Consider the following 17,492-nt stretch of genomic DNA (forward strand, 5'->3'; position numbering starts at 1 on the left):
CAGAGAAGGGAAAAGAATGCTAAACTTTATTACATTTCGATATGTGTTTAAACAGTTATTATGACCATGTATTTATTTTATAATTAAAAAATAAAAAACATAAAAATTATGGTAAATCCATATGACAGCCATAAAAAATAATGATTAAAATAGTAAATGATTTAGAGAAATGCTAATGATATAATTTTTAGTGAAAAATAAGGACATAAAATTATATCTATCCATCAAGAAGTGGCAGAAGTTGAAGGAGACAGATATAAAGATTCAGCCACCCTAGTTTTTTTTTTTTTTTTTTCACCCTAGTTTTTTTTAAGACACATAGAAAAAAAAAGATGGGAAGGAAATATATCAAAATGTTTACAAAAGTTATCTCTGGGTAGTATGTTCATGTGTGATTTTTAGTTTTTTTCTTGTATTTTTTGTGTTTCTTTCCCCAAAATTGCTTACAATGAAAATGATTTACTGTTATAATCAGACCAAAAACCTTAATATTTTTAAAAAGATGAACATAAGCTGTCAGGAAGTAATTTCTGGAAGCTCTTCTATTGTGTGGGAACCAGAGGGAATGGTATGAATCTTCAAGTTGATCTGGGGTTTTCAAAAAGCACACTAAGGCAATTCCTCTAACAGCACTAACAACCTAGGCAGGGTCAGAGGTTGCTGGCGCCTGCCATTGGGAGAAGCAGCCAGTAGCATTTCTGTAATGATTCCACATTATGTCCCAAAGCAGTGCCCATAGGCTGAAAGCAAATTGACACCAATGGGACTTAAAGTGAATTATCAATATGCACTCTACCCTAAACCTGAGAAGACTAGGATAAGACTAAGCAGTGTCTTTCTGATTATCCTTCCTTGCCTCTGGACCATTTCCGTCGCTAACACTTCAGATAGGAGAATACATTTGCACCAGGACTCAAATGGTAGGCCGATTTTTCTAGAGGCAGTTTCTACCAACTTGAACATACGGATGTTTTAAGGTATAATTCTCCTCCCTTATAAGTGAGTCAAAAACAGAAACTCTGTCTTCTCATGAAATTTCAGAGCCTGGCTGTTTGGTATTTTTATGCCAGAAAGGCAGGACCATGAGTAAGAGACCAGATAGTACTTTGTAAACCACAAAGCTAAAGCCTAAATCCCACAGTTGGAAAGCAGCATAAAAAGTATCTCTACCAGCTATATTCCCTTTGGAAAGGAAAACAACTTATTTCAAGCCAAAGAGTATAGTTTAGTATGATTCTAAATCATGCAAGTGGTCATGGTTTTAGACCCTGTTATATTTTCTATAATTTACTTTAAAATACTTTCATAAAGAGTGCATGATATATACATGCACATTAATTTTAATCTATACTCTAGGGGCATTTAGTTAACATCTAAAATGCCCTAATCAGGAATGTACACTCAAGAGGAGCAGTTCAGTCACCTTAATGCAGGAGGCCTAATTAGCATAATACATGTTAAAAATGAATTTTTACTGATAAAAAAAGAATGCTGTGCAAGATGTGCCCTGGCCACAAAAGTCTTACAGGCACTTTAGCCCTCACAAGAACTGGGTGTAAGAATCCAGTGAACCCTATAGCCTATACATACACTTCAGAAGGAAGCCTGAAGTTTAAGATTGAAAATGGGTACTATATTTTGGCCCTTGTCAGAGGATTTTGTCACTAGACTCTGACTAGGAACTTAGCTGAATCCTATATGTTACCAAATCTGCCTCGACTAACCTAACCTTTTTACAGAAGATGCTGTTACGTATCTAAGGACAGAGTTGGGACTTCATTGAAATTACAGAACAGGCTGTATGACTGCTTTTGTGTTTGTTTGCTAATAAATTTTTGTATGTTTGGGAGAATCGAGCCTGAGGTTTTATTTCAGTGTAATAATCTTATCTAGTAATGAGAATGTAGGGGAGACCAACCTCTATCACTTAACCCTGACTAATAGAAACTATTGGTATCTACCAAAAATAACCTAATAATAGGGGACCACCAAAGTGGATTAGGTTAGTTTGCAACAAAAATCTTCTCTTTGCCTCTGAAAAAATGAAAACGAATTTAACTCACTATGTTCTTCATAGCCATATTCTTCTTTCTCCTCTCAGGTCACTTACCGATTTTTTCATCTTCCTGTACCATTTTCCTCTCTTCTCTGAAAGCCCTGAGCCAGCGTATCTTCTCCTCCAACTTCTTGGCAAAGAATAGGTGTATCTCCTCAGTTTCCTTGTTATGAAGCTTGAAGGCATTTTTCATGCTGACATTAAAGTCATCATCTCTGCCATCTTCAATGTCAACTACCTCATATTTATCCATATCAATGCGGCCTTTGTAGTACAGGATGTCTCTCCGGATCAGGTCCTAGGTAGGAAGAAAGAGAAGGCTTTTTGTTGAAGGTATGTGGAGAGTGGGTACCAGGAGACTTGGCACATGGGCGTAGCAGGATGCTAACATTGCCATTGTTCTGGAGTACCAATGAGGGGTGGTTTGGTCTAAATTTGGGCAGGTTAGCTTAGTGTATGACACTAATAGTTGGTTAACTTGATGCTCTTAGAGAAAGCCTCTGGCCTACATCCATAGACTTTGTCTCAGACTTCAGCCTCAATCCATGTATGTGTTTGCAAGACTGCTGATGGGAAGTAGGAAGCAGTAAGCCACACAAGCACAGTTAGCAAGGGCTTTTCCTCTTCCAAAATATTTGCAAGCCTTCCAGAAGTATGAAATGAACTGGTTGGTTGCCTGCAGTATATTCAGGAATCCAAGCAAGCCAATGAGACGTGCATATCAGAGGGGAGATGAGTGATAATAGTAGCTAGGTGGCCACAGGCTGCTGGCCAGGAAAGATTACTTAGGGAAGGTTGAACATTTAGCACTCTGGGGAGTTTTGGAGAAGGCCTAGTCTAGCAGGAGAAATGGGGGGAAAGTGAATAAAGAGCTTCATATATTGACATGGATGAATCTCACAAATCTTATTCTGTGAGAAAAATAAAAGTTGTAGTTGGATACAAATAGTATATTGCCTATCTGTTATGAGTTTTGTTTTGTTCTTGGGTACACAGAATTGAATTCCAATTCTCAGTCCATGAGACACTCATCATTACTCAATGCATAGTGCTCTTATTTCTCTATTTATTTACTTACTTACTTACTTTTAATGATGTATTAAGTTTTGGTGAACCCACTGCTCATTCCAAAAGCTACGACGCCAAGGCAACCTCCATATTTAATCACATGCTCATCATTCCCCTGGTTTCTTTTCTATATAGTTTTATCTCATCTATATCTATTCCATTTATATAAGGTTTAAAAACATACAAAATAATGCCATCTAATATTTAGGGATACATACATATGTACAATAATTATGTAAAAATATACAACAATGATACATGCCAAATTCAAGAGAGTACAGAGAGGAGAATGGGGACAAGTGAGATAGAAGGGAAAGGAAGGGAAGAAAAGAGGGAGAGGAGAAAGACTGTATTTGTAATGATTTATTTCTTAAGTTGGATAGTAAGTGCTCATTATATTGTTTTTATATCTTTTTGAATATCAAGAATTTCATAAGTTAAAAAAAGAAAAACAGAGGGGTGGATGAAATGACCTGTGGGTCTGTGGAATGTAAGGTCTGATAAGTAACTGTCTCACAATGGTCTTTCAGCCCTTCGCCTTCTCAGCACTGCCCTCAGTTTCCCTTGAGAGCACACCTACTGCTGAATGTGATGTGGCTGAGTCTGTCTAAGGAGGGCCCCAGTGATCCCTGCTCTGACAGATGTCTTCTACTAGTAGCAGGGGCCCTTTCTGGCCAACTCTCCCTCCTCTCTGCTTATATTTGGCCTTCTAGACTATCTGATAGAGTCAGAAATGTTCATTAATTTTTATTACCATTACATGGTCTGGTTAAGCTATTCCCATTTTACTGAATTGTCTGATATGCCTCACAGTTCACAGCTGCAGGCTACCTGCAAAGGATTTGCCTTTGGCCACTCACATTCCCAGTCCTAACTCTTCACACTGCATGGTAAACTGGGCTTTTCTGTAGGGCTGGGGAAGGCTGTCTTTAAGGATTCCCAGCATAGCTCTATCAATCTCAAAGCCCCAGGCTGGGAAATACAGGTGTTGATAAATTGCTTTGCAAAAAATAACAGTCATGGTGTTCTTTTTCCTTCCATAGTGATTATGCATATAAATAGGCTTTTGAGTACAGATGGGTTCTGATCTGTTGGGTAACCTTGGCATCAAGTTTATAGGAGAGAGATAGGTCTGCTGTACGGAGTGGGACAATGTAGCTCCAAGCTTGTTTCAGAGCCTGGATTCCTTTCACCATGCTCAAAGTGGACAAGCTCAGTCCTGCCAAAAGGATGTGGTGGCGCCCATGCACTGACTTCCATAGTCCCCAGGAACACTTTGTGAAACATATGCATAAAAAGTAAGCCCTGTCAGGCTAATCTAACTACAAAAGCAGAACAAGCTGAGGAGAATGGATCAATGTAATCTACTTTGATCTTGCAAAGTCTTGAAACCTGCCTTACAATACATAATACAAATACACACAGACCTGGACCACACAGCTAATAGGTGGGTGTCCACCTGGCTTGAACATGGGCAGGCTCAACCTCCCTCTATTCCTAACTTCAGCCTGCAGCTTCCTTTCCCTCTGAGTTGGTATGTCATAATCATTGTTAGCCTTCAAGATCTTTACTAGTTTCCAAAAATGGAAAGAATGTATATGATCTTGGAGCTAAATTAAAAGCATCAACTGAACCTCCTATTGTTTCTTTAGGTATTTATCGATAATAAGGAAAGAGAGAGAATTCTGTCTTTGTGGCACGGGAGCAGGGCTAGAGGGATGTGTCATTAAAATTCTCCCTTTGCCTGCTCTTTCTGGCTCCCCAGAGCATTGAATGTGAGTTTTCAGGCATCAGATTAGTCATAAAACCAAGTGTAGGAATGTGATAGGAATGATTAAGAATGACCCACTGTTCAGAAAATCCAACCAGAAAGGGTAGCTAAGGCCACCAAGCAGCATGGAATGGCGTAAATAACATGAGTTAGAGCCTAAAGTTCTGAGTTTGAATCCTAGCTGCTTAACCTACTAGCTGTGTTGTACTGGGCAAATGAATTAACCTCACTGAGCCTCGATTTCCTCAACTATAAAACTAGGAGAGTCATTCTCACCTTGTAAAATTGTAAAGCTCAAATCTAAACATGCAGTTTCCAGGTCATGAGGCCAGCCTTGTCTGATAAACATGGTGCTGAGCTTTCTTTCTTCTAGATCAGTGTTTCATAGCTCTTTAAAACTCCTTTTGATAAATCTAAAAATCCCACTGCCTCCTTTAGTTCATTTAAACTTTCAAAATAAGTTAAATATTGTGACAGAAAAGAAAACAAAGCAAAAGTAATTCTGAATATTTTAAAATTTACATAGCTACCCCACTGTCTCTGGAAATTCCATATACCCTTTCAGGGTAGGGGTGGTGGTAGTGGTGGGTGGCAAATACTGTTTGCCACTCACTCACCAAAATTACAGATCTATACTTAGGTTCACACTAATATCCCCTCCCTGCCCCCAAAGAAGCCTCCTATTCCAATCCTTCCAGCCTTCAAGATCAAAGTCATACATTCTTCTTCCTCAAAGCAGCCTTCCCTGATTGCACCATCCAGCTCAAGTTACTATGGTTTTCCTTTTCTGAATGCTAGCACTGACTATGAAGACCCTTATACAATTGGCACTCAGTTACCACACTAGTGAATTTGCATTAGTTGTGTTTTACAGCTTTTAATTTTGTCTGTCCATTCAGGCTGTGCCCAGCACTGAGCCTTCCTTGGTCTTTCCTCACTTAGGAGTTATCCAGGGAAGGACAGCTGATAAAGCCTCAGAGGTTTTTCTGCTCAGCTTCTACACATAACAAGGGGGCAAAGCCCTCCTGAGCCTTAGTTGCCTGTGGTACTATTGGGACCAGAATGCCCACATGCCAATTGTTAATGGTGGTCTGAGTGCTTTCAAAGGGACATGGTGAATAGGTGCTCACCACAGATGCTATTTGGGTCATCACAAGTTCTCTGCCTAAATGGAATTGTTTCTAATAGGATGGCAGCCTTCCTCCTTTTCCTTTCCACTCGTCCATGTTGGAGGAGATTAAGGGAGCTAGTGCTTCTCTAGTAGGGCCCTGGCAGTCTGCAGCCAAGCACTCTGGCCCTGGCCCTGGCCCTAGCCATAGCCCCAGAAAGGAGCCCACCCCCGTCCCTCACATTACATGACTGAAACAGCTGGGAGCTGTTTGAATTTGGCCTCACTGGGTATTCATGGGGTTTAATAAAACACTGCAGAACATTTTGTACAAATGACAGATGCTACAATCTGGAGAATGCAACTCTTCAGGATTGCAGCCTGCCTCACTTGCTTGTCAGTAAGGTTCTCCCTAGCTCTTTAGAGGGGGCCCTGGCTACTCACCCCTAGCCTGACAACCTGGTTTTATCTCAGATACTAGGGAAAGCACATGGTGCTGGGACTGGATTTGTCTTTATCATTATTGTATTCCAGCATCTACAGTAATACTTAATAATAACAAAATAATAACAACAACAATGGCAACAGTGAACACTTAACCAACATACATTATGCGCCAGACACTATTCTAAATGCTTTGCATTTCCCATAGCTTTACTGAGGTATAATTGACAAAATTGTATATATTTAAGGAGTAATATGTGATGTTTTGATATATGTATGCATTATGAAATGATCACCACAATCAAGCTAATTAACATATCCATCATCTCACATAGTTACCTTTTTTTTTTGTGATGAGAACACTTCAGATCTATTTTCTTAGCAAATTTCAATTATACAATACAGTGCTGCTAACTATAGTCACCATTTGTACATTAGCTCTCCAGAAGTTATTTGTCCTACATAACTGAAAGTTTTTACCCTTTGATCAACATCTCCCCATTTCTCCCACCCCCATGAGCCCCTGGCAACCACCATTCTACTCTCTACCTTTATGAGTTGGCCTGTTTTAGATTCCATATATAAGTGAGATAATATGGTATTTGTCTTTCTTTGTCTTATTTTACTTAGCATAGTGTCCTCCAGGTTCATCCATGTTGTTGAATATGGCAGGCTTTCCTTAGTTTTTTTTTTTTAAGAAGTTTTTTGTTGTTGTTGTTGTTGTTGTTGTTGTTTTTTAAACTTTTGGGTTTATTTATTTATTTATTTATTTATTTATTTATTTATGGCTGTGTTGGGTCTTCGTTTCTGTGCGAGGGCTTTCTCTAGTTGCGGCAAGTGGGGGCCACTCTTCATCGTGGTGCGCAGGCCTCTCATTATCGTGGCCTCTCTTGTTGTGGAGCGCAGGCTCAGTAATTGTGGCTCACGGGCCTAGTTGCTCCGCAGCATGTGAGATCTTCCCAGACCAGGGCTCGAACCCGTGTCCCCTGCATTGGCAGGCAGATTCTCAACCACTGCGCCACCAGGGAAGCCCCTTTCCTTAGTTTTTAATGCTGGATAATATTACATTGTGTGTGTGTGTGTGTGTGACGTTTTCTTTATGTGTTCATCCCTTGCCAACTACACTTTGCATTTATTAACTTAAATCATCCTCACAACAATCCTACAAGTTAGGTACTGGTATAACCCCATTTTACGAGGAACTGTGGACATAGAGCAGTTAAGAAACTTGCCGTGGAATAAAAGCTACCATTTATGGCACTGCTGGGCTTTGAGACTAGGCTATCTGGCTCTAAAAATCTGTGCTTGTTTTAACCACTGTGTATACTGCCTCCCAATAAAAATGTGCTGAATGAATGATTAGTAACACTGCATATACAGTAATCAATGGCTAATATTTGTTAAGCATTTACTGTGTGCCAGGCACTGCAACTGTATTGTCTCATTTACCCCTCACAACCTCCTTTCCATGTAGATACTATTATGGTTCCCATTTTGCAAATGAGGGGATAATAAAAGGCACAGAGAATTTGTCCAAGGTCACACAACTGATGGGAAAACGGAAATTGGTGGCCTCTTGTCTGGCCCTAGAACCCATGCTCTTGACATTATACTTTACTGCTTCCCACTACTTCAGGTGATTCTCCTCAAAGCCTCCGGAGATGAATTCTGTCATCAGCCTGATTTGACACTGATAAAAATAAGGAGTTAAAGAACTGGCCCAAGGTTAGACAAATTAGTAAGAGACAGTAGAGTCTAGGACTCAGGTGTTCTGGTTTTAAACCCCCTGGTTTTAAAGCAGAAATCTTCTTTCTGCTCTATTGCGTCTCTGATGCTACTGGTGCATTCCTGAGTTGTCCCGAATGGCTCATTCTCCAAGTCTGGCCCTTTAGTGCACGAAGAAATGGTTCAAATGCAGAAAGTTCCATGAATAGAAGAAATCCTCTCTCCAGCATCTTTATACTCTGTTTAGTTCTGATTCTCCCAGAATATGGTGAAAGTGACATAAATACTGAGCAGTTATGACACAGGGGACAACAGAGCATGTCCAGACTGGCGCAATTGATGATAAATGGGGAAAAGGCTGTTAGGGGCAACTGCAGGGTTGTAGGAATATTGGTGGATGATTGATTGAAGAGAGGTAAAAGGGGCTCTCCTCTCCTCCCCAGTAAAAAGTGAAAGGGAAGAAATGAAAAAAGAGATAAATTCCCCAAAGCAACAAAGTAATTTTCAATATAATCATCTCAGGAGGAAAATAACAAAATACATTATTAACCAAAATAGCAGGGCAATAAGATGCAGGGGAGCAGAGACATTAAGGACACCATAAAGGACAAGAAAAAAGAGAAAAAAGAGTCTTATCAGATTTTTCAAAAGAAAAGTGACAAACAAAGAGGGAAGCAGCAAAAATTAAAGAAGGGATCACATAATTAGAAGCCACTGGTGTCATTTCACACCTACTATAATGGCCACTTAAAAAGTATCTTCAGGGCTTCCCTGGTGGTGCAGTGGTTGAGAATCTGCCTGCCAATGCAGGGGACAGGGGTTCGAGCCCTGGTCTGGGAATATCCCACATGCCATGGAGCAACTGGGCCCGTGAGCCACAACTACTGAGCCTGCGCGTCTGGAGCCTGTGCTCTGCAACGGGAGAGGCCGCGATGGTGAGAGGCCTGTGCACCGTGATGAAGAGTGGCCCCTGCTTGCCGCAACTAGAGAAAGCCCTCGCACAGAAACAAAGACCCAACACAGCCAAAAATAAATATAAAAATAAATTTAAAAAAAAGACCTAAAGAAGAAATACATGGCGAATATCTTAAAAAAAAAAAGTATCTTCATATATATATTCACACACATACATGCACACTCTGAAACAAGCTACAAGTTCTTCAAGCTGTTCTAATTGGTGCATGCAATCCCAACTTCCAATGTGCAAAATGGGGAAGCTTTTGCTTAACTTATTGGTAATTAAGAGAATCTTAAGACTGGATGAGAACTTAGTAACTGGGCCAAATGATCTCAGGGATCAGATGGGTCTATCAATCTCTCTTATACTATTTCTGGCAGGAAACCATCTAACACATTTGGGGGTACATCTAGTGACAGAGACCTCGCTATCTTACAAGGCTGCTTAGTTCTTTATTGGGGTGGGAGAAGACTAAGATTAACAAGTACCCACTAGGTGTCAGGCCCTCTATCAGGCATTTTACATGCATTGACTTCATTTAATCTTCACAACAATCCTGTAGAGTAGTTATTATCTTCATTTTACGGACGATAAAGTGAAGTCATTTGCTTGAAATCATGTAGTTAGTGAGTGCTGGAACTAATGAGCACAAAATTGTCTGACCATAAATTTTATGCTTTTTCTACCACTCCACATTGCATCTATCTGCAAGGAAACTGTGGGAAAATCTGAAGTGCCAGGCTGAAATCCTGATATCCTCTGTCTAGTGCAACCCTCTCATCAACTAGTCTAGTTACTGGCAAGATAGAAGATGGATTTTATGCGACATGACCTGCTCTTAGGAAACCAATGGAGAGTCCCTGTCACTGTACCTCCTTTTAAATGTTCACAACTCTTTAATAATCTATTATAGGAGGGACCATCAAGATGGCAGAGGAGTAAGATGTGGAGATCACCTTCCTTCCCACAAATACATCAAAAATACATCTACATGTGGAACAACTCCTACAGAACACCTACTGAATGCTGGCAAAAGACCTCAGACTTCCCAAAAGGCAAGGAACTCCTAAGGTACCTGGGTAGGGCAAAAGAAAAAAGAAAAAAACAGATACAAAAGAATAGGAATGGGACCTGCACCTCTGGGAAGGAGCTTGAAGGAGGAGAAGTTTCCACACACTAGGAAGTCACTTCACTGGCTGAGATGGGAGGTGGGTGGGGGGGAAGCTTCAGAGCCATGGAGGAGAGCGCAGCAACAGGGGAGCAGAGGGCAAAGTGGAGAGATTCCCACACAGAGGATCACTGCCGACCAGCACTCACTAGCATGAGAGGCTTGTCTGCTTACCCGCCAGGGTGGTTGGGGGCTGGGATCTGAGGCTCGGGCTTTGGAGGTCAGACCCAGGAGAGAGGACTGTGGTTGGCTGCATGAACACAGCCTGAAGGGGGCTGGTGCTCCACAACTACCCAGGAGGGAGTCCAGGAAAAAGTCTGGAACTGCCTAAGATGCAAGGGAACATTGTTTGGGGGTGAGCAAGAGGAGGGGATTCAGAGCACCACCTAAACCAGCTCCAGAGATGGGCATGAGCCACGGCTATCAGCTCGGACACCAGAGAGGGGCATGAAACGCTAAGGTTGCTGCTGTAGCCACCAAGAATCCTGTGTGCAAGCACAGGTCACTATCCACACTTCCCTTCCAGGGAGCCTGGGCAGCCCGCCACTGCCAGGTTCCGGGATCCAGAGAAAACTTCCCCAGGGGAACACACAGCGCATATCAGGCTGTTGCCATGTCACACCAGCCTCTGATGCCGAAGGCTTGCCCCGCATTCCGTACCCCTTCCTCCCCTGGCCTGAGTGAGCCAGAGCTCCCTAATAAGCTGCTACTTTAACCCCGTCCTGGCTGGGTCGGGAACAGACGGCCTCAGGTGACCTATGCTCAGAGGCGGGCTAAATCCAAAGCTGAACCTCAGGAGCTGTGCAAACAAAGAAGAGAAAGGGAAATCTACCCCAGCAGCCTCAGAAGCAGCAGATTAAATCTCCACAATCACCTTCATGTACCCTGCATCTGTGGAATACCTGAATAGACAATGAATCATCCAAAAATTGAGGTGGTGGACTTTGGGAGCAACTGTAGACTTGGGGTTTGCTTTCTGCACCTAATTTGTTTCTAGTTTTATGTTTATTTTAGGTTAGTATTTAGAGCTAATTATCATTGGTAGATTTGTTTATTGATTTGGTTGCTCTCTTCCTTTTTTTTTGTATATATATTTTTTTCCTTTTTCTCTTTTTGTGAGTGTGTATGTGGATGCTTCTTTGTGTGATTTTGTCTGTATAGCTTTGCTTTTACCATTTGTCCTAGGGTTCTGTCTGTCAGTTTTTTTTTTTTTTTTGTATAGGTTTTAGCACTTGTTATCATTGATGGATTTGTTTTTTGGTTTGCTTGTTCTCTTCTTTCTTTCTTCTTTTTTATTAATTTTTAAAAATAATATTACTTTTTTATTTTAATAACTATATTTTTTTCTTTCTTTCTTTCTTCTTTATTTCTCCCTTTCTTTCTGAGCCGAGTGGCTGACAGGGTCTTGGTGCTCGGGCTGGGTGTCAGGCCTGAGCCTCTGAGGTGGGAGAGCTGAGTTCAGGACACTGGCCCACCAGAGAACTTCCAGCCCCATGTAATATAAAAAAGTGAAAGTTTTCACAGAGATCTCCATTTCAACACTAAGACCCAGCTCCACTCAACAACCAGCAAGTTACAGTGCTGGACACTCTATGCCAAACAACTAGCAAGGCAGGAACACAACCCCACTCATTAGCAGAGGGGCTTCCTAAAATCATAATAAGGTCGCAGACACCAAAAAACACACCACCGGACGTGGTCCTGCCCACCAGAAAGACAAGATCCAGTCTCACCCACCAGAAGACAGGCACCAGTCCCCTCCACCAGGAATCCTACACAACCCACTCAACCAACCTTACTCACTGAGGGCAGACACCAAAAACAACAGGACCTACGAAACTGCAGCCTGCAAAAAAGAGACCCCAAACACAGTAAGTTAAGAAAAATGAGAAGACAGAGAAATACACAGCAGATGAAGGAGCAAGGTAAAAACCCACGAGACCAAACAAATGAAGAGGAAATAGGCAGTCTACCTGAAAAAGAATTCAGAGTAATGATAGTAAAGATGATCCAAAAGCTTGAAAATAGAATGGAGAAAATACAAGAAATGTTTAACAAGGACATAGAAGAACTAAAGAGCAAACAAACAATGATGAACAACACAATAAATGAAATTAAAAATTCTCTAGAAGGAATGAATAGCAGAATAATTGAGGTAGAAGAACGGATAAGTGACCTGGAAGATAAAAGAGTAGAAATAACTACTGCAGAGCAGAATAAAGAAAAAAGAATGAAAAGAATTGAGGACAGACTCAGAGACTTCTGGGACAACATTATCACACCAACTTTCGTATTACAGGGGTCTCAGAAGAAGAAGAGAAAAAGAACGGGACTGAGAAAATATTTGAAGAGATTATAGTTGAAAACTTCCCTAATATGGGAAAGGAAATAGTCAATCAAGTCCAGGAAGCACATAGAGCCCCATACAGGATAAATCCAAGAAGAAACACGGCAAGACACATATTAATCAAACTGTCAAAAATTAAATACAAAGAAAAAATATTAAAAGCAGCAAGGGAAAAACACAAATAACATACAAGGGAATCCCCATAAGGTTAACAGCTGATGTTTCAGCAGAAACTCTGCAAGCCAGAAGGGAGTGGCAGGACATATTTAAAGTGATGAAAGGGAAAAACCTACAATCAAGATTACTCTACCCAGCAAGGATCTCATTCAGATTCGATGGAGAAATTAAAACCTTTACAGACAAGCAAAAGCTGAGAGAGTTCAGCACCACCAAACCAGCTTTACAACAAATGCTAAAGGAACTTCTCTAGGCAAGAAACACAAGAGAAGGAAAAGACCTACAATAACAAAACCAAAACAATTAAGAAAATGGTAATAGGAAGATACATATCGATAACTACCTTAAATATAAAAGGATTAAATGCTCCAATGAAAAGACATAGAGTGGATGAACGGATACAAAAACAAGACTCGTATATATGCTGTCTACAAGACACCCACTTCAGCCCTAGGGACACATACAGTCTGAAAGTGAGGGTACGGAAAAAATATGCCATGCAAATGCAAATCAAAACAAAGCTGAAGTAGCAATTCTCATATAAGACAAAATAGACTTTAAAATAAAGACTATTACAAGAAAGAAAGAAGGACACTACATAATGATCAAGGGATTAATCCAAGAAGATATAACAATTGTAAATACCTACGTAGCAAACATAGGAGCACCTCAATACATAAGGCAAATGCTAACAGCCTTAAAAATGGAAACCGACAGTAACACAATTATAGTGGGGGACTTTAACACCCCACTTTCGCCAATGGACAGATCATCCAAAATGAAAATAAATAAGGAAACACAGCTTTAAATCATAGATTAAACAAGATGGACTTAAATGATATTTATAGGACATTCCATCCAAAAACAACAAAACACACTTTCTTCTCAAGTGCTCATGGAACATTCTCCAGGATACATCATATCGTGGGTCACAAAACAAGCCTTGATAAATTTCAGAATGTTGAAATCATAACAAGTATCTTTTCCAACCACAACGTTATGAGACTAGATATCAATTACAGGAAAAAATCTGTAAAAAATACAAACACATGGAGGCTAAACAATACACTACTAAAAAACCAAGAGATCACTGAAGAAATCAAAGAGGAAATAAAAAAATACTTAGAGGGGCTTCCCTGGTGGTGCAGTGGTTGGGAGTCTGCCTGCTAATGCAGGGGATACAGGTTCGAGCTCTGGTCTGGGAGGATCCCACATGCCGCGGAGCAACTAGGCCCGTGAGCCACAACTACTGAGCCTGAGCGTCTGGAGCCTGTGGTCCGCAACAAGAGAGGCTGCGATAGTGAGAGGCCCGCGCGCCGCTATGAAGAGTGGCCCCTGCTTGCCACAACTAGAGAAAGCCCTCACACAGAAACGAAGACCCAACACAGCCAAAAATAAATAAATAAATTAATTAATTAAAAAAAAATACTTAGAAAAAAATGACAATGAAAACACGATGACCCAAAACTTTTGGGATGCAGCAAAAGCAGTTCTAAGAGGGAAGTTTATAGCAATATAATCCTACCTCAAGAAACAAGAAAAAAATCCTCAACAAAAAACAAGCAAACAGAATCCAACAGCACATTAAAGGGAACATACACCATGATCAAAGGGGTTCATCCCAGGAATGCAAGGATTCTTCAATATATGCAAATCAATCAATGTGATACACAATATTAAAAAACTGAAGGATAAAAACCATATGATCATCTCAATAGATGCAGAAAAAGCTTTTCAGAAAATTCAACACCCATTTATGATAAGAACCCTCCAAAAAGTAGGCATAAAGGGAACTTACCTCAACATAATAAAGGCCATATATGACAAACCCACAGCCAGCATTGTTCTCAATGGTAAAAAAACTGAAACCATTTCCACAAAGATCAGGAACAAGACAAGGTTGCCCACTCTCACCACTATTATGTAACATAGTTTTGGAAGTTTTAGCCACAGCAATCAGTGAAAAAAAAGAAATAAAAGTAATCCAAATCGGAAAAGAAGAACTAAAACTGTCACTGTTTGCAGATGACATGATGCTATACATAGATAATCCTAAAGATGCTACCAGAAAACTACTAGAGCTAGTCAATGAATTTGGTAAAGTAGCAGGATACAGTATAAATGCACAGTAATCTCTTGCATTCTTATACACTAATGAAGAAAAATCTGAAAGGGAAATTAAGGAAACACTCTCATTTCCCACTGCAACAACAAAAAAAGATACCTAGGAATAAGCCTACCTAAGGAGATAAAAGACCTGTATGCAGAAAACTATAAGACATTGATGAAAGAAATTAAAGATGATGCAAACAGATGGAGAGATATACTGTGTTCTTGGATTGGAAGAATCAAAATTGTGAAAACGACTATACTACCCAAAGCAATGTACAGATTCAATGCAATCCCTATCAAAATACCTATGGCATTTTTCACAGAACTGGAACAAAAAATTTCTCAATTTGTATGGAAACACAAAAGACCCCGAATAGCCAAAGCAATATTGAGAAAGAAAAATGGTGCTGGAAGAATCAGGCTCCCTGGCTTCAGACTATATTACAAAGCTACACTAATCGAGACAGTATGGTACTGGCACAAATACAGAAATATAGATCAATGGAACAGGATAGAAAGCCCAGAGATAAACTCATGCACATATGGTCACCTTATCTTTGATAAAGGAGGCAAGGATATACAATGGAGAAAAGACAGCCTCTTCAATAAGTCATGCTGGGAAAACTGGACAGCTACATGTAAAATAATGAAATTCGAACACTCTGTAACACCACACACAAAAATAAACACTAAATGGATTAAAGACCTAAATGTAAGAGCAGACACTATAAAACTCTTAGAGGAAAACATAGGCAGAACACTCTATGACATAAATCACAGCAAGATCCTTTTTGACCCACCTCCTACAGAAATGGAAATAAAAATAAAAATAAACAAATGGGACCTAATGAATCTGAAAAGCTTTTGCACAGCAAAGGAAACCATAAAAAAGATGAAAAGACAACCCTCAGAATGGGAGAAAATATTTGCAAATGTAGCAACTGACAAAGGATTAATCTCCAAAATATACAAGCAGCTCATGCAGCTCAATATCAAAAAAACAACCCAATCCAAGAATGGGCAGAAGACCTAAATAGACATTTCTCCAAAGAAGATATACAGATTGCCAACAAACATATGAAAGGATGCTCAAGATCGCTAATCATTAGAGAAATGCAAATCAAAAGTACAGTGAGATATCACCTCACACCAGTCAGAATGGCCATCATCTAAAAATCTACAAACAATAAATGCTAGAGAGGGTATGGAGAAAAGGCAACCCTCTTGCACTGTTTGTGGGAATGTAAATTGATACAGCCACTATGGAGAACAGTATGGAGGTTCCTTAAAAAACTGAAAATATTACTACCACATGACCCAGCTATCCCACTACTGGGCATATACCCTGAGAAGACCATAATTCAAAAAGAGTCATGTAGTACAATGCTCATTGCAGCCCTATTTACAATAGCCAGGACATGGAAGCAACGTAAGTGTCCATCGACAGATGAATGGATAAAGAAGATGTGGCACATATATACAATGGCATATTACTCAGCCATAGAAAGAAACAAAATTGAGTTATTTGTGGTGAGTTGGATGGACTTAGAGACTGTCATACAGAGTGAAGTAAGTCAGAAAGAGGCAAACAAATACCGTAGGCTAACACATATATGTGGAATAAAAAAAAAAATTCCGTTCTGAAGAACCTAGGGGCAGGACAGGAATAAAGACACAGACATAGAGAATGGAATTAAGGACACGGGGAGTGGGAAGGGTAAGTTGGGACGAAGTGAGAGAGTAGCATTGACATATATACACTACCAAATGTAAAACAGATAGCTACTGGGAATCAGCTGCATCGCACAGGGAGATCAGCTCGGTGTTTTGTGTCCCCCTAGAAGGGTGGGATAGGGAGGGTGGGAGGGAGATGCAAGAAGGAGGGCATATGGGGATATATGTATACATATAGCTGATTCACTTTGTTATACAGCAGAAACTAACACACCATTGTAAAGCAATTATACTCCAATAAAGATGTTTAAAAAAATCTATTATAGAATTCTGACAAGCTCAATGGCAATAATGACATAGAGGTTACTAATGAAGAATTTGGAGTCAGCTTGCCTGGATGCAATTCCTGGCTCCATCGCTCACTAGATATAATATCACCTTGGGCAAATTATATAACTTCTCTGTACCTCACTTTACATATATTTAAAATGGGAAAAATAATAGTACTTACGTCATGGGTTTGTGGTGAGGATTAAATTGAGTTAATGAATGTAAAGGCCTTAGAACAGAATCATAGAGGTGAACAGTAAATGTCGATTCATTATTATTTTATTGTCAATCTGTATTTTCTAGAATCTTTTATATTTTGAAAATTGGTACATTTTCTCATCTATAGTGTTGTCATAGATCTCCTGTAACTCATGACTCTGTTGAGTTTACCTACAGCAATTCTGCTGGGGACATCTGAGTATTATTTCATTGCCCAGTGATGTATATATTTTTAAATTACATTACACCTAAATTCCATTAGTCTACAAGCTCTAAGAAGGCAGAGCTGGCTGGCACAGAGCAGGGGCTCAATAATTATAGCATGAAAGAATGAA

General features: G+C 40.0%; 1 protein-coding gene across 4 annotated transcripts in view; it reads right to left on the bottom strand.

Annotated features, from left to right (window-relative positions):
* ARHGEF9 (Cdc42 guanine nucleotide exchange factor 9) overlaps positions 1-17,492 on the bottom strand; it is a 210,561-nt gene that overhangs the window by 20,980 nt on the left and 172,089 nt on the right. For all 4 annotated transcript variants that reach the window (XM_061178455.1, XM_061178452.1, XM_061178454.1 and 1 more), the window contains one exon: positions 2,111-2,354. In XM_061178455.1, the coding sequence (XP_061034438.1) occupies positions 2,111-2,354 (244 nt within the window). The remainder of the gene's footprint in view (positions 1-2,110; positions 2,355-17,492) is intronic.

The sequence above is a fragment of the Eubalaena glacialis genome, chromosome X, assembly GCF_028564815.1.
Source record: "Eubalaena glacialis isolate mEubGla1 chromosome X, mEubGla1.1.hap2.+ XY, whole genome shotgun sequence".
Classification (NCBI taxonomy): domain Eukaryota; kingdom Metazoa; phylum Chordata; class Mammalia; order Artiodactyla; family Balaenidae; genus Eubalaena; species Eubalaena glacialis.